The 24591-nt window shown below is 37.2% G+C and overlaps 1 protein-coding gene across 1 annotated transcript in view; it reads right to left on the reverse strand.

Annotated features, from left to right (window-relative positions):
• Window positions 1–6886: 6886 nt before the first annotated feature.
• Window positions 6887–24591, reverse strand: part of Thsd7a (thrombospondin type 1 domain containing 7A) — a 380717-nt gene continuing 363012 nt past the window's right edge. Inside the window, exons 23-28 of the mRNA XM_031381188.1 lie at window positions 22155–22328; window positions 19269–19364; window positions 16829–16911; window positions 15844–16054; window positions 13397–13484; window positions 6887–12730 (exon numbers count right to left, since the gene is read on the reverse strand). Of these exons, the coding sequence (XP_031237048.1) occupies window positions 12646–12730; window positions 13397–13484; window positions 15844–16054; window positions 16829–16911; window positions 19269–19364; window positions 22155–22328 (737 nt within the window). The 3' untranslated portion in view covers window positions 6887–12645. The remainder of the gene's footprint in view (window positions 12731–13396; window positions 13485–15843; window positions 16055–16828; window positions 16912–19268; window positions 19365–22154; window positions 22329–24591) is intronic.

A 24591-nucleotide genomic window follows, 5' to 3' on the forward strand; every position in this document is an offset into this window, starting at 1 on the left:
TTAGACAGAGTACTACCAGAGGACCCAGCTATACCACTCCTGGGCATATACCCAGAAGATGCTCCAACATGTAATAAGGCACATGCCCCACTATGTTCATAGCAGCTATATTTATAATAGCCAGAAGCTGGAAACAACCCAGATGTCCTTCAACAGAGGAATGGATATAGAAAATGTGGTACATTTACACCATGGAGTACTACTCAGATATTAAAAACAATGACTTCATGAGATTCATAGGCAAATGGATAGATCTAGAAAATATTATCCTGGGTGAGGTAACTCAGTCACAAAAGAACACACATGGTATGTACTCACTGATAAGTCAATTTTAGGCAAAGAACATGGAATACCCATTATAGAACTCACAGACCACATGAAGCTCAAGAGAAAGGAAGACCAAAAAGTGGATGTTTCAGTCCTACTTAGAAGGAGGGAACAATAAATCAAGGGAAATTGAGGGTGGGAGGGTCTTGGGAGGAAGAGAGGAGGGGAAAGAAGGGCAGAATCAGTTATGGGAGGAGATGGAGGAGATGTACAGAGGGTCAGGTAATTGAACAGAGGTGTGTAGCAAGGGGAGATGGGGACCTGGGAATAGCCACCAGAAAATCCCAGATGCCAGGAAAGCAAGAGCCTCCCTGGACCCCACAGGGATGACATTAACTGAAATTCCTCACAAAGTAGAGGGAGAACCTGTGGAGACCATATCCAGAGGTTAGGCATGGCCCTGGTTGAGAGATGGGTCCACCCACTCATCTCCAAAATTTTAACCCAGAATTGTTCCTGTTTAAAGAAAATACAGGGACAAAGAGTGGAGCAGAGACTGAGGAAAGGCCATCCAGAGACTGCCTTACCTGGGGATCCTTCCCACATGCACACACCAAAACCAGACACTATGACTGATACCAAGAAGTACTCGCTGACAGGAGCCTGATACAGCTGTACCCTGAGAGACTCTGCCAGATCCTGACCAATACAAATGTGGATGCTCAAAGCCAACCATAGGACTGAGCACAGGGGCTCCAATGGAGGAGTTAGGGGAAGAACTGAAGGAGCTGAAGGGCCCTTATCTGGCATCAATGGGAGGGGAGGCCCTTGGTCTAGTGAAGGCTTGATGCCTCCATGTAGAAGAATGTTAGAGCAGTGAATTGGGAGTGGATGGGTGAGTTGGGGGTCACCCTCATAGAAGCAGAGGGTGTGAGATAGGAGGTTTGACGAGGGGAAACCAGGAAAGTTGATAACATTTGAAATGTAAATAAATAAAATATCCAATTAAGAAAAAGAAACTCTATATAAATTAAGTTACATAAAAAGCTAAAAAAAAATGTAGGTTGCAAAAAATATATGCCTACACTGGTATTTTCCCTGTCAACAGTTCTCCACTGGCAGCATCCTATAGTCAGGACACTTCCTGAGTCTGCTCATGTTTCTGTTTTATCAGAAAAGTGTACATTTTCATTTTCTTCATTACATTCATTCTCTCAGCATGCTTTCCCTAACACTTGGGGGATCCCCTAATACCTTGCCCTCGACTCTTTCTCTAAAGCTCCCTGTCAGGTGACTGATCTCCATGTCAACTTAACTCAAAAGACATGTTATTTTCTTCCTATTCTCTGACTTCTTCCTTCAGGCAGCAGTTAAGATTTACAGCTTGTTTGCCAAGGGATTTTTCATCAAGTTCTAATATGATTGTCCTTGAGCTTAAAAAAAAATCTGCACCACAATCACATTGAAAATCCTCATAATTTGCCTTGTGTGAATTTCGAATACTTGTTTGAATGTGCCTCTATGATTCCACATATATTTTTGAGCACTATTTGTGATGTCACAATCAGGTTTATAAAACTTACCCATGCTGGATTAGTTGCTCAGGACTCCTAGGATAGAATTATGTGGTTACAAGCATTCATACTTTAAGTCTCTTTCCATGTGTCACTGCACATATATCTTTACAAATATATCATGACCAAAGGAGCCAGGAGATTTCTATAGTGTTAAAAGGCTGGAGTGATTTGGATACTGAACTTTTGCCTTTGTCAGTGTAGCTAGCTATTCTCCACAAAGTTTCTGATAGAAAGAACATCGTATGGCATGCGTCAAAGAAGATGGTGGGGGATGCTTCTCTTTTGAACAACCAACCATTGTTGTTTGGCAGAAATTTCTTCTTTACATTAGACTGAGTAAATCATGTTTCCTCTCTGGTTTTGCCCAAATGTTTCTATTTCTCTCAACCAATATTTTTCCCAATATATTTTTATCAGGTGACCTTTCCTCCTCCACCTTCTAGCAGTTACTATTACTTTTACTGTACTTCACTTTCCCTGGCGGTACTTCAACAGTCAGCACAATGCATTACTTTCTGCCTTTATTTATTTATTTGTCAAATTTTTTTTTATTAGAATGTATGTTCCATGAAATCAAATTTCATGTATTTTTTTTTCCTGCTACGTCTTCAAAGCCTGTTGTTCCTGGTACACATTAGGGCCAACTATAATTTACAATTAATAGCAGGGCAGAGGAGTAAACATTACACTCCACTCTCTGTGTCCAGTAAGTACTTCACCACATCTATTAATGTGCTTTAGGTTTTCCAATATCTCATCAATCAAGTGGTTTTTATCAAGTACTCCCTTAAATTTAATTCTCTGTAATCCCTTCAATGCTGTAGTATAAACAATTTACTCAGGGCTATTATATTAGTGAATCAATTGGGGAATGTTAAAGCTAATTTATTTTCATCTGGTAAAGAGCACCCTAACTACACCTGCGCTCAACCATCCATAAACATTAGGTGGTTCATTATTTTTCAACTTCTTCCATATAATTCTGTGTGGAAGACACAAGTTGCTCACGTGCTCCCTGCTCTTGCCCTTCACAGTCAAGGTATAATAGAGTGCAGTGTGAGATAAATAGATAAGCATTCATTTCACTTTTCCACGGAGGGCTTGATGCACATCCCTGGACCCCTTTTTCTGCCCTTTTTATTAGTTTCAATCATCAAGAATGGATCTGTAATCAGGAAGACAATTATCAGGCCTCCGTGTCCACTTTGGTGTTTCCTTGAGTCCAGACAAGCTGTTCATTATCTGGTGAGCACTGACCATCACAGACAGAAAGAGCTGCTACTCCCCAGCTGCTCTCCCTAATGGCGCATGAGCCTTCTTTCTCAGCCCATTAAGTTTCACCCCAGGCAACTGCCACTTTGCCAGGTAACTCCTCTTTGGTTTTGCTGTTCTCTTGACATGTTAAAACTTGGCTCTCTCATTAGCAACAATGAGCCAGAGAGTTTTAATTTCTTAAAGTTACTTTATGAAAGCAGGGATAAGGGGAAAAAAGGTTTCTTATTCCAAAGACAGAGAGTTAACATTTTTTCCTTTATTTATATAGAAAGACTTCCAGTTATAACTGCTTTTATTAAAGTCAGTTCTACAAGGAAATGATCTTAAATTTCATCCTGTGTCAAAACTTTTTGGGTCAGTTTCCAATCAGTAGTTCTTCTATTTATAATAAATGATTTGGGCATAAGTCAGGCATATATCAGAATTTCAAATCTGCCTAGTGTGTGAAAGGTTATTGGCTTCATCTCCAGCACCACAAAATTAAGTTAGTATATATACAGATTATAAGTTAAAAACTAAATGACATTATCATCATTAACAAAGTGTAACTGATAATTTGTTAATGTGCGTTCTGGGATTTCTCATGAACCGTTCTCTCTGTTGAAGACAGAAGTTAAATGAACCTATGTAAAAGACCTTGTGTCACTGGTATACCATATTTAATTTTAACCTAAAAACCTGGGCTAGCACAAAGTGTTGGATTCATCATGCACATTCACACAAATGTGTCACACTGTATTCTCACTCATTCCTCTCCCCTGCAGCTCTCTACAGCTCCCAGGCCCTTCTCCAGTGGTTCCTTTCCACCCTCTCCCAGTTCATTCATCGCTTGTGATTGTGCAGTACATGTACTGAAACCTTTTGTTATGTCTGCCTATTTCTAAGCGTTTATAATTCAATAGCTATAAACTTGCTACAATAATTATCACTATAGCACTATTGCTGAATGGATGCTTTACAGCCACCATCTATTTCCCTATTATCTCTTTCACACATGCAAACACACATAATGCACAGACACAAATACATTGTGTGTTATCCTGCTAACATCTTTTCTCCTCCCCCTTTTTTTTCTGGTGTTTTTTATCATCATGCATTTCTATGTATTAGAAGCTCTGAGAAGTGGAATGACTAGGTCAAAGACTCTATTTTTAAATTAACGTAGGGTTGACATTGTTTCTTCTTGAGTTAAACTGGTTAATATTTCCCTTGCCAATTAAAAGTGAAATTTAAATTTTTTATGTTTGTAATGGAAGGTGTTTGTAAGTTGGTTAAAATTCATTTTCTAATCTATTGGGCCATCTCCTCACCAAATCGCTTGCCTTCATTGCCCTTTGTTTCCTTTCCATCACAGACCTGGTTAGACATGAAGCTTCTGCTGCTCCTGTTGCTCTTATTACTTGCGTACCAATGGACTGTCCCTCCACATGACATTACAATAAAAAAATGGTACTGTATTAAGATATTGCTACATGTGCTTTGAATATGATGTCATAATTGCATTTAACTGTTTCTGGCTAGTAATTCTTTTGGAAAGCCACATGATTCCTAGGTTGAAGGCACCAGAGACTTTGTTAGTTTTTATTGCTGAACGAATGTTTCCACATGATTGTGCCATATGCATTTCTGTCAGGATAACTGCCCGATCCAGTCTCAGTCTGTTCTTTTATACATCTTATGGCGCAATTTTTAATTTTATTTTCCTGTGATCCCTCAGCCTCTCCGAATGAACTTCTGTGAGTCCATTTGTGCTCACCCAGCCTCCTTCTCCATCCAGGATGCTTGCTTGTTGATCTTTTCATTCAAGCCACACCCCACAAAAGCAGCAAAGTGTCATCAGAGGAAAGGGCCAGAACACGTAGGTGAAGAAAAAGTACAACGTGATAAATAGTGTAAGAAAGAAACCCAGGGGCAAGTAGGAACAAGAAGCTCTTTCATAATGAAAAACTGTGAAATGAACAGTGATGCATCAGCTGTCAGGAGGTGGGTCACAGGGGATGTGGTTGATAAGGTTCTCTGTCAATGAACTGTGGTTATAAAAAACAGATGAATGCCCTTCTTCTCCCTTGACATGGGTGCTTTGTTTTTCACATCACCCTCTGGACTTAGCAGCTGATTCCCATTTTGAAACTCATTTTACTTCTCAAGGAAGTCACACCATTGCTTTCTACATAGGACGGAGTTATTCCTTGGTGTATTGGTGTGCTTTGTAGGTATTGAATGTCCCTCTCTATACTTCCAAAGCAATTTATTTGAAGGCTTGGGAATCACTTTGATTGGCACAGTGTTTTGTTTTGTTTTTGTTTTTTCCACTGTCTTTTTCATTGACCCAAATAGCACATAATTTAATTATCACGAACATAAAAATAAATTAGTTTAAAACTGAATAGTACAATCAGACTACTTTTGTAGTCTGGAATAAAGGCTTTTCTTTTATGAAATTTTCAATTGCCCCTTCATTCATTTTCCAGTATTCTGAGACCTCTCATCCAGCCACAGTACATTAGCCATGCATTTGAGTTAAGCTCTAGAGGAAAGTATAGTAGAGCTCTTTTACAGACTGTGTATTCAGCATTGTTTAGCAAACCAATGATGCTGCCCATCTTACTGGAATATACCTAGCTCTCAATGGCTCTGTAGTGCCAACCTTAGCCATGCCAGGTTGATGTGTAACTGATCTGCTTCTATTCTGTCTATGCCACAAATAATGTTTATATTATATATACCTTAGGCAAGTAAAAATAGAAAATGAATATTCTCAACAGTAGAGTATCAAAAACTTGGGAACTTTGAAGGAATTCTCTGGTCTCTGAACCCTTGCTACCTCCTTGTAGGGAGTACCTATGCCTCACAGTTTTGGATGCATTATCATCTTTTGTTCCTAGGGTCCTCTTTATCTCTTGCTCTGATGTTTGTGCTCAGCCACATGCTATCTGTTAGCTCTGCAGCTCACTATTCTTTTGGTTTTCATTAGTCAGGTATTTGCTAATTTATTACTCTTACTATGTGTTGATCATCATTCCAACCAAGGAATAAAACAGATAAGGAACTGGCTTCTCCCCTGTGTAGAAGTGGAGGTGGGGGCACCAACTAGCAAAGTAAAAAGAAACTAATCAAATAAAGGAACTTAGGAAAACATTGATTAAAGGAAAGTAAAGAAAGTGTGAGGGTAGACTGTAATCATGGCAAACTTCTCAGAAGAGGTGGCATATGACTAGAGACTTGCCAGAAGCAAGGAGCTGCTGTATAAAGTGAAGAGTTCTAGGGAGAGGTGGTAAGGGGCGGGGCACCTGAGAATAGTGGGTTTTAATAGCCTGTGTAGTACGTACGGTGCTCCAGGGTGAGTACATCTGAGAGGCAAGTGAGCAGCTATATAGGAAGTACATAGCACACAGAAAGTGTAGCCAGCCTCTTAGTTTTTTGTTTGTTTGTTTGTTTTCTGTTTTTTTATGGACAGACACAGGCTTAGTCTGTGAAGGGGGAAGAGCTGTCCTTTGTGCTGTTCTGATTACCCATCCTCTGCCAGTGTCCTGTTAGCTGACCAAATACAAAGAGGCCTAGGGACCGTGACAAGCCATCTGGTCTCAGCTGGCTCAACAGCTGAAGCTTAAAGAGAAATTTGAATTTCCCAAACTTTCTGTCTTGGAATCACAAACAGATGACCAAAATAAAATAAGGAAAGGTAGGACTTGGATACTCACCAAATAAGTGTTTTTATCCATGTGCAAGAAGTAGGCAATACAAATCAAGCACAGAGCCACACACAGTTAGAATGAAAATGACTTCTGGATTTATGTCTGTCAGCAATATAGATATTTACAAATAACCCATATGAAAATGTAGAAAAGCACATTGCATCTCCACACGCCATCCACATTAGCTGCATAAGCTTAGTGACAGTATTTGCCCATCTGCAGTTCCTCGTACATAGATATTTTGTGCATTAAAAAAGAAGTATGTATAATTTAAAATAAATTACATTACACAATTTACCAAGTAATATTAACAAAAGATTCACAGAGAGTTAGCTCCTTACTCCAACAAAATAAATATTCAGGTAGATAAATTAATAAAAGAATGCTCACTTAGAGCAATATAATTTAAAGAACAATACATTATAAATTTGATAAAATTAAATTTTACAGTCATACATACTGATATCTTCAAATTTCTGTGAATAAAAATGGGCAGGCAAAAGTACCAGAAAGTAAATCTAAGTGTTTAATTAAAAAAATAAACACAAACAGATTATAAAATAAAATAACCAGAGAGCTACTGAGGCTCAGAATTAGATAAAATATAAATTATTACCTATAAAAAGAAAAGGAGCCCAAAACAACTACTAAACACAACAATTAAACTTATAGCCATTTATAGTGTAAGTAAAGTAAGTTTTTGCCCACTGGCAAGGTTGCTTGCTTCAGACATTTCTGGTTTTATGATCTGTCTTGATAGAACAGAATAAAAAAATGCAAATTTAACACTATTTGTTTAACATTTGTTTTTTTTTCATTTAATATTGTAGATAACCACTACCCACTGTCTCTGTTAAAAAGAATGATATTTATCATACTGCAAAATATCTTGTTGATAAAGAAAACCCAAGCAAACAAACAAAAAATAATAAAACAAAGAAGAAACTACTTGCTGGGTCCACACCTCCTTGTGGACATCAGCCAGGACATCTGAAGGTAGGACCAGGGGGGATTATCACGTAAAGAAGGAGACTCTGTTCTCAAGCCTAAACTAGACCCAGAGGGCTCAGGTATGCTCTGCAGGAGTTCTTATAGACTTGTTGAGGGGTTCTAGATCTGCCCCCTCCTCAGTCCTACAAAGAGAACTGGACAAAAGACATTTGAACTAGGAGATACTTACAAACAACAAGATTCCAGGACATTTGGCAAGCATGATTTTCCAAATCTATTCTGACTCTAAATCTCCCTAGAAATATGTTCTCTTTTCTGCTCACTACTGATGGATATAGGCTTTTGTGCTGATATGTAAGGAGAGGTGTGTGGGGGGGACATCTTTGTGGAGACAGAGGCAGGGAGGAGGTATGGGATGTGGAACAGTTGGAGGGTGGACCAGGAGGGCAATAAAATCTGGGGTGTATAAAAAAGAGAAAAAATTAATAATAATAAAAAAGAAGAAGAAGACAAAATGAATATGGGGAATAAGCGGATATTGGGTATTAACAATGTAAGTATAAGATTTGACATTTTCATACCAATGATTTTAGTTTTAGTCTTCCTTTGACATGTCATGTGCATGACTCTTCTTTATTCTTTAGTCATTGCTTTGACAAGTATATTCCATTTAAATAAAATTACTTACATATAACTGATGATTTTAATTCAATAGGAATAATTACATTTTACAGTGATAGATCCTGATTTCCTCAAATTTCTGTGAAGAAAAATGGGCAGGAAAAAGTACCAGAAAGGTAATCTACATGTTTTCTTTTAAAAATCAACACAAACAGATGATAGAAAAATAGCCAGGGAGCTTACTGAAGCTCAGAAATAGATAAAACATAACACAAATTTTACCTATAGAAAGAAAAGCAAGCTAAACAACTACAGAACAGAACAATAAAACTTATAGCCAGTTACAGTAGTTCAAGTAGGTTTTTGCCACTGGCAAGGTTGCTTGCTTCAGATATTTCCAGGTTTATTGTCTGGCTAGATCATAATAATATAATATTATGAGTTAATAATTATACTGTCCCTTTCCTTATACATTTTGGGGCATGTTTAGTGGGAAGTGGTTTGGAACAAGGCAGACAAAGCTATAAACAATCAGAATAGAATTTGAGAGGCTAGACAGAGAAAAGTGTCACCCAGGACCAAGGATACAGTAAGCTAGAGGAGGTGAACAAATGTGTGGGAAGAGCTGCTCTCTTCTGTTATAAGCAATAGCTTTGTCTTGAAATGTTCAGGAACCTAATGGTTCTGATTAAACCACAGTGAACATTGCTAGCTCGTCTTCACAGCATATCCTGACACTTAGAGTTCCTGTGGAAAAGTTCTGAGCACACTTACAAAGAACCTATAGTGATGTGTACCAGTGCAAGTAGCTCTCCTGAGCATGCTTTTCTGCTTTTGGATGTCTTACTGACCTGTGCATACAAAAGCCATTACTAATTTTAAGTGCCCTGAAAAGTGTATTACGTGTCAAATGTAATAAATATGTCTTGTTATACATAATCTGTGCTTTATTATATAATTTAAAGACATGATTTAACATACTCCTTTTCAATTAGCTTAAGCTACATTCAAAGGAATGTAGGCTTCGAAATAGAGCTTATGATAGTCAGCATATTGGATGGACACTGATGAACAGGCAAATCGGTCCCTTTTGAGGGAGATCAGCCATGTTACTTTTCCTGGAACAATCCAACAAAATTCTATAAACGTCTAATTTTGTTCATTTTCTTTAAAATCAAGTAGAAAATTTTCCTTCCTTCATTTCTTCCTTTCTTTATCCATTTGTTCCTTGTCTCTTTCATTCTTTCCCTCCCTCTCTGTCTCCTTCTTTTCTTCCTGTCCATAGACTGCTTTGGAAAGAAAAATGAATCATCAAACAGTTTTCCAGCATTTCCCTCCTGAGAATAAAGTTCTGGGGAAGTTCTTGTATGTGAATATGATAACCTCTCATTTGTCCTAATTATTCAAATGAATACATTCTTCCCCCCCTTTCTAAAAATAGGCCACACAGTATTAATTTATCCTAATGATGAATATCAAATATGTTTACCCAACATGAATATACTGTTTAAATATAATTAGTTATTCATAAACATTTCCCATCTTCACAACATTTTTTAATTTTTGATCTTTTAAATTGATTTGGTTACCATATCCTAGGTAGGAGAATATAATTATAATTAATCACATTTTATAAAATACTTTAAAGTGTAACTAGGGTAAGAAAAATACCTTATTTTATTCCTTCTGTGAAGATTGCTGGTGTTGCCCACACTTCTTCAGATTGTTAAAAATTTTCAACTACCCACAGAGATTGTGATTCAATTATTTTGGACAGACTGAACTTATTTTATTCAAGGAGCTCATCTCAAGCTGGATGAGCTCATTTGGAAGGCTGATATTTTGTGTGTGTGAGAGTGTGTGTGTGTGTGTGTGTGTGTGTGTGTGTGTGTGTGTGTGAACTATTACAGTGTCAGAATATCAATATTATTTTTCCTTCCTTTTTAATGCTTTACCTCAATTAAACCTTGGCTATCTGCTCTCTTCAAAATGACATAATCATTTAGTGCATTACATTTGGCATAAGAAGCATTTGTCACATTGTGTTCACATTGAATTATATATAAAGATTTTTCATTTGGGAGATTACAACATCCTCTTATTCAGAATTCATTTCTAAACTTGGCAGACAAAGCTGTTCTAATGGACAGCAGATGGAGCTCAAACATAGCCAGTGAAGGCAAATACCTCACCAATAAAACCACAGTTCCAGCAATACAGACATGTTTCAGATAGAAAATAAAATAATAAAATGAAATAAATAAAAATCCTGTGTTTACTGTGCTTAAAAGACTGAAAAGTGCAATGGTCTCCATTCTACCAGAGGCTGACTAGAGTAGTTATTGCTAGAAATATGCAAGTGGTTTTTCACAACACAGATTAGCTTTTCTTTTCAGAAGGAAGAGGTGAGCTATAGTCCATGGTGGCATTTCCTTTGTTTCACCAGTGAACACAGAGTTGATTCCTCAACAATCATAAGTTAATGACTATGAATTGTCACCTGTGAACTTAAACACACTTGATAAAGAGTAAGTGACTGGAACCTAATGATGATAAAATGTAGAGCTGGCTCTAAACCCACATCTAGAGTATAAGGCAGGTCAGCAAATTAAGACATGCAAATGTAGCTGGCTGGCTTCTTGTGGAAGGAAAAGTTCTATTGGAAAATGGTGGTTTCCTTCTGACTTCTCCGGAAGCATTGCACAGTGGCAGTGTTCTGAGCTGAACTTTTGGTCTTTTGCTTTAAAGGCTTATGATCCTTGTTCTAGATGTTTAAGCAAGCCCTGGACAAGATCATTCACTCTTCTCTTCTTAAATTTCATATTTTAATAAATCACACTAATTCAGACTTCAACCATGAGAAGGACAAAAGACCATGACTATGAAATATAGCTTGTAAGATTGAATGCCTACCTCGCACTGAAAAAGCAAATCAGGAAGACAGGAAAGGTAACAAATAATTTTGATTTCTTTTTGTTAGAAAAATCATTGATACACTATTTTCTCCATCTACTCAAAATTATGAAGACAACCAGTCCTTTTTTTCTTTGCTTTTCTTCTTCTTTTTTTTAAAACAAAGATAACAAATATATAAATCTTGTCATAAACAGCCTTCCAAGAGCAACTGCAACCCAACCAAGGGGTTCTACGTTTTGGAGATTTGGGTCAGGATTAGGGACTTCAACACTTGAATTATTGCTGTGTTGTCAATTTCATGATGGCTGTAGCAAGAAGGAAGATTGTAGATAGCAGGTGTAATAGCAGATTTGATCCCGTTACCATCAAGACTGAACTAATTCTCTTGAGTGGACAAAAGCTTTCAAATGTCTCCACAGCACTCTTGGCACAGATGTCTTCATCCCATATGAAAAGAGGCAGTTTCTATGGCAATACTGGTTAAGTGCCTATCTTGCTGCACTAATATAGTGCAAAATGTGCCTTCCATATAGCAGAAAAGATGTAGGCAACCAGTGTGAAATTGGGGAAAGTAGAAAGGTATTAACACAAGCATATTTGTTTCCCAGACAATAACCACTATAAATTACTGAACTTGAGGACCCCTTCTTCTAAGGCTAGTACATGTCCAGCATTCACACATGAGACAGAGACAAGAGTAAAGTCTTATAAAAGAGTTTGTCTCTAAAATGCAGGCCAATAAAAGCTACCATCAACCATGAAGGTGCTAAGTTGTTCAATGGGTTTTCTGCCTAGCATAGGCCTTACATCTTCTTCACTGTTAAAAGTTGCTTATTAATGAGTGTATAAGGTGACAATCATAATATAAGTCATTCGATCGAGTATACATGTTGTTATGGTTAAGTTAGAATTGTAAAGCCTTCAGTATGAACTCTTCATGCTAGAAAGTTCGGTGGGTTAGTGCTGCAAGCAGTCTTGCATCTGGCTTCCCAGTTGGCCAATCTCCTCATTATGTTTTAAAGATCAAAGTGGGGTTTTTTTTTGTTTGTTTGTTTTGTTTTTTCTTTTTGCAATTGGGTAGATTTCAGAAAAGATGCCACAAAACTGCAGGACACAGCATGCATTCCACTGCATCTCTTAGAATTCTCGGAGCTGACTTTACATGTCAGTAGTACTGTCTAGAATATTCCCAGAGGGAGTAGGATTTCTTTTTTCTTAATGATGGTGTTCATAACAGTTAAAGTTAATTATAACTCACACATTTGAATACTGGCACTCTGGCCTCTGGATGTCTACTATAAAGTGAAAAGGCCAAGTCTGGTTGTGTCCAGGAATAGTCAGTGTTACATGTCAGCGTCTCCATCATAGGCTAAGGTTAAAGGTTTGAGGCGGTTGTTCTGCCGTCTTTGGGGTTTCTTTGGCTTTTTGCTGTAGGAAATTCAGGAAAATTTGAAAAAAAGTCAGTCTTTCATTTTAAATGTTATTGTTTTAAATAAAAGAGCAAAGTAAAACAAAATGGTAGATCTGAATTGCCCACCTATGTTTCACAGTGCCTTTTAGACTATGACCTCATGATCTTTTTCAGTTTCATAGGTCCAAGAAGATGTCTTAAGGTATTTAATTAACTATTTTATAAAAAGCCAAATTATTCAAGTTCTTAGTTGATACAATAGAATTGATGTTATAGTATATTTTGTGTTTGTCTCAGAACTTTTATAAATAATGCACATTTACAAATACAGTTAAATAAGATTAAGAATTATCAATATTTTTCTCTAAGAAAAAAATATATGTATAAAACATGCCATTAATGAAAGCAACATTCTATGTCATTTCTTCATGAGAAGAATCTTGAAAACATGACCCAGTCCCAACTCATTTCTACAATTTGAATGCCTTAGATATGGTAGATTTTAGACTTTCTAATATTAAAGATATTTTTTTTAAATTTAGATCTTTGTGTGAAGATGGAGTAAATGTAGCACACATATTTCACATGCTAGTCTGTCCCTGTGTTACTGGCAACTGAGAGAATTTTCTTTGAAATAACTATCTTACATCTCCCTTTAGATTCTGAAATATTTAAACACTCACCACGCTAGATAAATCATGGAGACAATGAAGACTAACAGCACAAATGCCCCGGCTGCGACACCATAAACCCAGGTCTTTAGTCTCCCATCTAAGAAGAAAAGATATTATTAGTTACAGTTACATTAGAACATGTATGACTGATTTGCACTTATGATCAGATCTTTTCAAGACTCAAACTCACTCTTTCCAAGCGGAGTTATCAGTAATGTAAAGCAGCTAGTAGGAATTAGGAAGGATTCAAGGGGAATTAGCAATTGAAAGAATTGAAAAGCAACAAGTTGTATTTGCATTCAGATGCTGAGTTTCTGTCTGAATTCTTTATATGAAATCTTACCTCAAATTCAGTATGTGTATTGTTCTGTGCACATATGCTTTGACCTTCCCACCTACTTCAGGAATGGCATATAATATATTAAAGATGAAAAACAATGCAACTTTTGAGAAATTCATAAAACTTGGATTCAATGCAGATAGGTATTTGACCATTCACTTTTATTTTAACAGTTTTGTAACAGACTAACTCTTTTGTTTGGCAATTACAATCTTTTATCTAGTCTATTCTTAGAGTGTGCTTCAACAATAAGAGAATTCTGGAGATAATCACATAGAATAACATAGCATAGGACCTTTGAATATCTCCTTTCTAATGTTCCAGGGATGTGCAATCCCTGTGACAGGCACTATTTTAGTTCAGTTTTGAGGCTTCTTTGACCTTGAAGTACTATGCTTTAAGTAAACTTTGAACATGTTCAGGATGATGTTGCCTACTTATTTTGATGCTAACATTAGCATACATTATCTGTAGTCATCATGGAAGTATGCAGGCAGTATGTACAGATAAGTATGTGGGCAATGCTCATATCACAATATGGTAAGAGTATGAAAATTAGATATGGACAAAAATGACATATGTGGAGACTTAGCCAATATTTGAAAAGTGTCAAATATAATTAGTACTAGGTATTTTGTTCATTAGAGGTTAATTTGCTAGAAATAAGTTCAGCTAATATTCTAAATATCACTTCATTCTAAACATGGAGATTTAAAACATGTTTTTTCCTTTTTCTTTTCTTTTCTTTTCTTATCTTTTTTTTTTTTAATTGAGCTCAGAATCAAAAGAGCTATTCTACTACTGGTATCTTTTCTGCTAAAATTATTTAACAAATATTCAAAATGTTTGGGGGAAATTATTAAACAAAATGGGAGAGAATTATTTAACTTGAGAAAAGATGTTCTCGTTTGTGGAGAGCTGGTTGGAATTTTAGGTAAGTTGCTAATGGTAATTTGTACTCCTAAATTGGAGAGAAGAGTTTCTTACATTTTTACAGACAAATTAGCTTTTCAAACTCAATTGTATGTACAGCTAAGAATCTAATAAAAGGAGTGATTGTGGATAATGGTAATCACCCAAATATTTAAAACTCCTTAAAAATTCAATTTTGGTTCTCATAAGGAAAATGCTTTTACTTAATGGCCATAAATTGATGTATGTTAGCTATGCAAATTTCTTTCTTCATTTCTCACATGTCTGGTGCAATTATAAAGTTGGTGATGTCTGGATTTGTATGGAATTCCTCCATGGTGAAAGGGAGTGGGGTAGACTACAGGGTGGATTACAAGACCTGTTGGCGTCAGGCTGGCTCATCACCCAGCAGCCCCCTGCAGAATAGAATAAGTGTTGCTTACAGAGCACTAGTAGGACACTTTATGTACCTGGAAACAGTGTGTTCTATCCCAGTGGGGAAGAGAAAGTCTGCAAAGTAGAGAGTAGTACTTCTTCAAGCTTGCAGGCTTATTCCTACCATGGGTTTAAGTTCAATCCTGGATATACTAAGAGTATCTGTTGGGATATGACAATGGCCTGATCAGCCTCTAAGTTAGGGTCATTCTATCAAGAAAGGAAGGCTCTATCATTGCCTCTGTATATTCAGCCCTAGTATAGACTCTGAGGGAAGTGGGAACTTCAACTTTGAGGATGCTCTTTATTGTCCTAGAAGCTAAGTGCTCTTGGCATGGGTCTGCATACCTCATGTTCTTTATGAAAGGTTCATACCACCTACTCTATATGATTACACTGAAAACTCCAGATGCCTTTATACTCTTATTTATCTCTGTTGTAAGTGACAACATATTTTTCCAATTATTTTCATTATGACATTGCTTTGTTCAGTGTATATTTATTATCCTTACAAGTTTAGGAATGGGTTTGAGATAAGACATATCAATATTTTTTTTGAAGAAATTGGTTTCATTTCTATGAATCTTGGCATGGATGCTTGTGTTCACAATGAAAATAAAAAGACATAAAAATAGCTGCAATGTTAAATCAGTCCATGGATTGAGAAATTATTATTTATTTGAAAAGTTCTTGGTTATTAAAAAATATGCTGTGATATTGGTAGAATGTCTAAGTAAAGAATTTTAAATTCACTGTCTAGTTGCTTCACCTGGCCCAAATGGCTGTAGAAACCAAGTTCTTCCCCGTCCTGCTGGGTGACTGGAGGGTTGGGTTGGGTGAACTGCCCGACTGGTTTTCACATCTCCTCTTTTATCCTCCACAGTGGGAATCACCACCACAGGGATAAGTGTGCATTGCTCAAGGGTGCTGTTGGAGGACATGACCTCAGTGTACCCTTCTTCACAGCGGCATGCCTTCATCTGCAAAAGAGCAGGGAGGCTTACACTCTACATGCACGGTGATCTTGGAAAGGACAACTAAACTTACTCAGAGAAAAGAGCAGCATTAGGAAGCATTTTAAAGAGAATCTACCACATGCAATTTCTTTTTCCTTTCTAATTTTTTTATTAGATATCTTCTTTATTTACATTTCAAATGTTATCCCCTTCCCTTGTTTCCCCTCCTCAAACTCCCTATGCTATCCCCCTCCCCCTGATTCTATGAGGGTGCTCCCTCACCCATCCACCCACTCCTCCCTTCTGCCCTCGAATTCCCCTACACTGGGGCATTGAGCCTTCATAGGACCAAGGGCCTTCCATCCCATTGATTCCTGACAAGGTCATCCTCTGCTACATATGCGGCTGGAGCCATGGTTTCCTCCATGTGTATTCTTTGGTTGGTGGTTTAGTCGCTGGGAGGTCTGACGGGGTCTGATTGGTTGATATTGTTGTTCTTCCTATGAGGTTGCAAACTCTTTCAGATCCTTCAGTCCTTTCTCTAACTCCTCCATTGGTGACCCTGTGCTCCATCTAATGGTTGCCTTAGCTACATTAACTTTGCCTCGCCATGCTAAGTCTTTCTGAATCTAATTAAGTACATTGAGAGCTGTTCAATTAATATAAAACAAAACAAAAATGATGCTTTAAAGTCGATGGTCTCTGCCTCTAGTCTGGCTCTTGAGGGACTGGAGAAAGGGATGGTACCAGAGGCAGGGGGATGACAGAAGTAACTTGTCCATTCTAATGTGTACTTACCTCACTACAGTATGCGTGGGGTTGACTACAGGGTGGATTACAAGACCTGTCAGCGTCAGGCTGGCTCATCACTAAGCAGCCCCCTGCAGAACAGAAAATCTTATTTTAACAAATGACTTCCCTTGCTGTGAAAAAAAAAATACACACGCGTGTTTGAAGTTTGAATTCCCATGGAATTCCTAAGAAGTACAGTGCCTTCGTGAAATGGCTGGCTAACAGTTTCATTAGGTATTGGGCTTTTTTACCCAGATGACAGCACTGTGGTTTGTACTTCCTAAGTGTCCAAGCCACATTGCCAAGTGGCTGATTTTGTAGCGGCTATATTTGAAACACTGGTTTCATATAACCTATTTCCGATGGAAATAGTTAGAAATAAACAGGTCATCTAACCTATTTCCTCAAGCCAAGGCCAGCAATTACAAACAAAACAGATTGAATTTTAGTTTATAGTTAAATATCTTTCTTGGCTATTGAAAATGGTGGTTTTCATAACCTGCAAAGTAAGTTTCAATTTGTTTGACTATTATACAAATAGGTTTATTATAGTATTTATTTAGTTTTGAAAAAAATCACTATTCTTGTTACTTCTGGATATTTTACGTATGCTGGGAAGAAAGCCAAAATAACCACCAAGTTTTTTGCTTGCACTATTTTCCAAGTTGCCATTGAAATTAATCCCTCCAATTTATTTCTCACATGCACTACAAACTGTGCATTGACTGATATGGCACATGTAATGATGGAGACAGTTGCCCTAAAGAAACAATTTTGGTAACATTCTGGGACTCTTAGTTTCAAACTATATTTACTCCATGCAACACAACTTTATCTAAAACAACTTATCTTTATTCATTGAGTTCATGGTCTTTTGGACTCAATTAAAGGTTCTCAGAATCTGTTTTTCTTTTAATTTTGTAAATACTTTTTAGATTTTCATTCATCATTTATTCATTCATTTATTTTTTAAAAATGCAAAAAAATATAGTAAGATAAAACAAAAATGATCACATCACAAAAACATTCACTGTGAAGTAACTGCAGGTTAGTGACCATGCTATCCCTAAATATATGAAAAAAAAGTTGTCACATGGCTTCCTTATAATGACAATTTATAAAGTAAAGCAATTGATCCTATAGGTAATAGACTTTACATTTGTTTTCCTAGTGTTACAAGAAAACAGCAGACACCTTATTTGCTTCTGTTTTTTTGAAAAAAAAAAACCTTTCAATCAAATAGAACCTTTTAGGAAACTATTAAGTTCCTTCTGAATCACTTAAAGAATATTCATTTCCAGGATTGGAGTTAAATGAATGACATTTCCAACACCTGGTTTGGAATGGCTACACTGCTCTGCTCTGCCCTTAGCACCCACTCTGCCTAGAATGGAGTTCTGGCTGACTGTTTTCCTTCCCCAAATAATGCTGTTGAGACAGCAAAGAGTTTCCTGGTAGGTGTTTTTTCTATTACATATTATATGTCCACTGGGCGATGCTATTATCAAAGGCTTCTTGGTACAGGTTTTAGTCACACACAAAATTGTGTCTTCATAACAATATAATTTGACATTCTGTTCTGCCTTTCATAGAGAGGAAATAAGAAATTAGGTTTCAATAGACCTGGGTCATTTGAAATTCAATATGGGTCCTATGATCTCATAATATACATGAAAGTTAAATCACAAGTGGACTTTACTCAGGGGGACCCTGATGCATATGACTTTGTTTTTCTTGCAAAAGCTGAAATAAGAGTCCCAAGCCAGCAGGTGCTCTGGGTAGCTGACAGTCAATAAACCCCCTGCTTCAGAAGTGGAGAGTCTGGACAACTGAATTATTTTAAAATGATAAATATGGAAAAATGTTTTAAATTTGTGTTTATGTGTCCAAAGTGGAGTTGTACCTCTGACAGTACCTTGTTTTCATGGGATTTTCAGGCTATTCAATACATACTCAGCCTGAAGCTTCTTTTCATTTTACTGGATTTATTGACAAGTCTTTCTTATTAATCAATAAATTATCTAATACTTGATTTGCTAATTTTAGTAGATTATGTTTATACATGCATACTCCATTGCTCTGTATCATCCTCAAAGCACAGAGCAGAGGTAGGAAAGGAATAATTATCATTTTCTTTGCATATACTAATTTGTTAATGTGTAAAATCCCTATGGAAAAGTCAAGATAACACTTATATTTACTAATGTTAAGTGGTATTTCAGTTAAATATATTGTGATGGTACTATCCAAAGGAGATAGTAAAGGGAGAACTTGAGATATTTTAATATTTTAAAATAAAATAATTTAGCACTGGTTACCAGACATGTACACACCATACATTTAGCAATTCCAACAATGTGTCGACAACTGAGAGTCCTTTAGTATTCAACTGCTTTATGTATTACAGGAATACATTTAGAGAAACCAAGGCATTGATGTTTTTTACCTGTTACATTTACGCCATCTGACCTTTGACACCAGACTGTCCGAGAGGAGCCCTTCCAAGCACTTGCCATCCACTTGTACTCGTAGCATTGTCCGTCTGCAGGCATAGAGCAAGCGCTGATATGACATTACTCAGGACCACGAGAGAGTTTTTTCTCCAGTTGTACTCTTGATTTCTAAGTTTACTTTACTGTCATTTTGCATTGACACTTCTTTTCCCTGCCCTGGGATTTACTTAATTAATTTCAAATTTTGAGCTTCTGTACTACTCTGGGACAGAGCTACTCTGTCCCAGGAACAGGTAATATTTTATGTGGTTGGTAAATTTAGGAAGATGATATTGACAGGGCTGGAAATTCTACCCAATTATTAGGTTAAATCATCAAGTTTATTAGTTTTCATTCTATATTTTTTCAGCATCCTAGGTCTCCTCTTCCAGTTGTCAATGTAAAGTGACATTTTCTATACTTACTCTAAGCTATATGTCACATTTCTTAACTATTACAGAACAAAGCTAAAAATTTGAACCTTATATTAACTACTAGATACCAAGATTTTTATTGTTATCAAAATACCACCATGCTCTAAGTTGTGACATTGTAATGCGCTGAAGTTTTGAACATGGAATTTGCTGAAAATATTGAGGGAATAGCTCTGTATACATATATACATAAAAAGACACATGAACATGTATGTCTATCATGTTCTATGTCCAATTATTGTAAAATTAAAATTGCTAATTCTCACCAATGAATTAATTTATCAATTTCTAAGACCATGTTGAGTCTAATTTTACAATGCTTTTGTAATTCTTTAATTTGATTATTTTTTTAAACAAATGGAAAATATTCAATTTATGTTTGGTCATTGTTGGTTTAAACACACAATCAATGCTCCCAATTATCTTCAGCTTCTGGGATTTTTAAAACCAGGAAACATTTTTTTTAATAATATTCCACATTTTAAGACCAGAATCTTGCATTCTCCCTCCTCATCTTGAGTGTGTGTATGCGAGTGTGTGTGTGTGTGTGTGTGTGTGTGTGTGTATGTGTGTGTGTGTGTGTGTTTGTGTGTATAGTCTAGAGGCACACATATGAAGGTTATAGGACAACCTTGATTATTGGTTATCAATTTCCACATTATTTTTGCTTGCTGTTGAATACAGCCAGCTATCTAGCTCTCAGGCTTCTGGGAATGCTTCTGATTTTGCCTACAATCATTGAGATTCAAATTCATGTCTTCACACTTGCATGGCTAGCACTTTTCTCATGATTCATACTCTTAGTACCTCAGAATTTATTTTTAATTTAACTCTCAACTGTAAGTAGAAATCTAACAAATTCACTCACTCAAAACAAATTCAACAGAACCAAATGAATAGATGTCAAATTGCAAATGGGTACAGTCACTTTGGAAATCAATATGGCTGCTCCTCAGAAATTTGGAAATAGTTCTTCTTGAAGACTCAGCCATCTCACACCAGGGCAAGCATATACCCAAAAGATACCCTATCATACTACAAGGACACGTGCTTCACTATGTTCATAGCAGCCTTATTTGTAATAGCCAAAAGCTGGAAACAACCCACATGTCCCTCAAGGGAAGAATGGATACAGAATAGATGCTTTATTTATACAATACTATTCAGCTATTAAAAATGAGGCAATCATGAATTTTTCAGGCAAATGGATGGAACTTGAAAATATCAACCTAAGTGAGGTAACCCAGACCAAAAAGGACTTTGTAATATACTGTTAAGTGGATATTAGCTGAAAGGACTTTGTAATATACTGTTAAGTGGATATTAGCTGAACAGTTCAGAATACCCATGACATAATTCCCAGACCATATGAAGCGCAACAAGAAGAAAGACTCAAATGTGGATGCTTCAATCCTATTTAGAGGGGGGAAAATAATCACAGGAGGCAAAGGGAGGGAGGGACCTTGTGGGAAAAGTGAGGGTAGGAGAAAAGGGAAGGTAGGTCAGGTATGGGAGAAAACAGGAGAGAAGCCTAGAGGGCCAGGAGAATGAATAGAAATATGCAGTAGTGTAGGGTAGGGAAAGGGGGGTAATCATTAGAAAGTCCCAAACACTAGACATGTTGGAGGCTATGACACAAGCTGAAATGAGTGAGGAGCCCAACAGTAAGGAGATAGACCCTGAGGAGACTACCTCCAGTAGATAGACATGGCCCCCAGTTGAGAGATGGGGCCACCAACCCATCTCAAAACTTTTAACCCTGAATTTTTTCTGTCTAAGGGAAATGCAGGGACAAAAAAATTGAGCAGAGACTGAAGGAAAGGCCATCCAGAGAATGTCCCACATTGGGATCCATCCCAGGTTCAGACATCAAATCCTGACACTATCGCTGATGCTATGTTGTGCTTGCAGACAGGAGCCTGGCATGGCTGTCCTCTGAGAGGCTCTACTATCACCTGACTGGAACAAATGCAGACACCTACAACCAACCATTGGACTGAGCTCATGGACCCCAATGAAAGAGTTAGGGGAAGGACCGAAAGAGCTGAAAGGGATTGCAACCCCATAGGAAGAACAACAATATCAACTAACTAGACCCTTCAGAGCTCTCAGGGACTAGGGCACACATGAGCTGGTCCATGGCCCTTGCTACATAATTAACAGAGGACTGCCTTGCCAGGCATAGTGGGAGGGGATGTGCTTGGTCCTGTGGAGGCTTGATGCCCCAGAGAAGGAAGATGGTAAAGAGATGAGACATGAGTGGGTGGGTGGGTGGAAGAGCACCCTTTGAGATGCAAAGAGGAGGGAGATAGGGTTGGGGGTCTCATGAAGGGGAGATGGAGAAGGGGGATAACATTTGAAATGTAAATAAATAAAATAATAACAAAAAAGAATTGAAGCACTCACCATCACATGATTTTGTTTCTAACATCTGCTCTGGGCACAGGTGTTGATTCTCAAGTTCTTGTATAATCACTGCTCTGGATCGGACCTGTTTTCCACCAAAGCCAAGATCCTCACCATTCACACAGGTCAGCTGACACAGGCTCCATGAAGACCAGTCATTCAAATAACAGTCACCTGTGTGAAATAGGTTAGTGATTACCCATGAGGAACAATGAGATACTCATTTTGATACTAACCATACCTCTTTGGTAGTATTCTAGTTATGCATGATATTTATGAGATTTTGACAAACATAATAATTATCAGTTTAGATGTAGTAAATATGTAATTTGAAGTGGTTGGGTGGTCTCAGGGTGACCTACTTTTATAAAATATAAACTATGATCTGAAGTTTGTCCATCATGATCATTTTCTAAGAGATAGATATTATGTGGTCAAAAGCTAACATGATATTTGTCATTATTTTAAAGGAGGCAAGTAAAACCTACCAATACATAGACATTGTTGCCAGGTACTCATAAAGTTAAATTGGTTTGAGGTTAAAGGTGAGAGAACCAGTACTTATAAATATCATTTTTTTTTTCTTCTCAGAGAAGTCTAGCTGAGGCAGGCTAGTGAGAAGTTGACATTAAAACAGAAACTGTCTATTTCTTCTAATCTACATCTCTAATCAACCACACCCCTCTGAAAAAATACATAGCACATACAAAATGTCAAATACCATAAATTCATAGCAAATTTCTACAATATGATTACATATCTATGAAATCAACATTTAATCAAGAAAAGACCATTCCCAGAATTTCAGAACTCTCCTGGAATCATTGTATATATTTCTGTTTGCATTCTTCATCTTTTAACCACTCATGTTTGTAAGATCTATTGCATGTTTCAATAGTCCTGATTGTGGAACTCTTGGAAATATTGAAGTTCAAGCTTGTGTTGGACATATACATTACATGTGTGGGTTTGTTGAGTATATGCATAGTAACAGAATTACATGATGGACCCATGCATTCAACTTTTATCATTTTGAAAATAGGGAGGGTTTAGTGAAACATCATTCACAAACCCCCTTTCACTCAACTGCCAACCAATTGCTTGGTGAGAAAGTTAATTTTGGCAGAGATAAATCCATATAATGCTCTTATCACTTTAAGTATTTCAATTTGACACACAAATAATTAGAGACTCATATTATGCTGGACATGACTAAATTACACAGAGTTGCTAGGATGTGTGATTAATGAAAGTAGTTTTTGTGCTGGGCAGTGGTGGCACATGCCTTTAATCTCAGCACTAAGGAGGTAAAGGCAGGTGGATTTCTGAGTTCGAGGCCATCCTGGTCTACAGAGCGAGTTCTAGGACAGCCAGGTCTATGCAGAGAAATCCTGACTCAAAAAACTGAAGGAAAAAAAAAAGAAAATAGTTTTTGCATCATGGGTTAGAAATCCTGGTAATCCAAAACTTATTTATATTTATGTACAGTATAGTATTATATTGGACAATATTACTATTACCCATGAGAACTGGCCCTATACTATTATTATATTAAATAGACATAGTATTAGCCTGACTCTTAATTATTGAATGCTTTCTCCATAGAGCAGTATTTCTTTCAACATAGTTGTGTTTTCTTGGAGTAAATGTTTATTAATAAAGACCCACAACTAGTAAAATGCAGAGAATAAGTGACTTTTGAGTGCTAAGCCTTAAATAGGATGTATATATTACATTTTTCCTCTCAAGACTCAGGTATCTCAAGAAAATGGGTATGGAAAGATTGAAAGTTTCACAGTTGGTGGACAACATCAAGGAATCAGGGTAGATGCAGATGTAAACCCACAGTGACTGTTGACTGTACACACAAGATACACTCAAAGTCAAACCAAACAAAATCATAACATGGAGGGCTGGGGAAGTGGGAATATAGTACCAACATTATCTCAGGAATTATTGGCATTTGATAGATGCTGGGGTAGTCAAAGTCAGTTTTCATTAATGCTGCGACCTCTCACGTATGGAGCACAATCTAGGGTAGGCCTCATACACAAGAGTAGTTGTCCAGTATGAAGTGGACTCAAATGGTTGAAAAAAGGGAGGGGGAGAAGGAGAGGGGAAGTGGAGAGAATTAGAGATAGAAATAGAGCAGGGGTGGGAGAAGAGAGGAGAACAAAGGAGAGCTAGAGACACACACATACAAAGAGCGAGTAAGAGAGAGAGAGACAGAGAGAGAGACAGAGAGAGAGGGAGAGGGAGAGAGAGACAGAGAGAGAGAGACAGAGAGAGAGAGACAGAGAGAGAGACAGAGAGAGAGGGAGAGGGAGAGAGAGAGACAGAGAGAGAGAGACAGAGAGAGAGGGAGAGGGAGAGAGAGAGACAGAGAGAGAGAGACAGAGAGAGAGAGACAGAGACAGAGAGAGAGACAGAGAGAGAG

Source organism: Mastomys coucha, unplaced genomic scaffold, assembly GCF_008632895.1.
Source record: "Mastomys coucha isolate ucsf_1 unplaced genomic scaffold, UCSF_Mcou_1 pScaffold20, whole genome shotgun sequence".
In the NCBI taxonomy this organism is placed as follows: domain Eukaryota; kingdom Metazoa; phylum Chordata; class Mammalia; order Rodentia; family Muridae; genus Mastomys; species Mastomys coucha.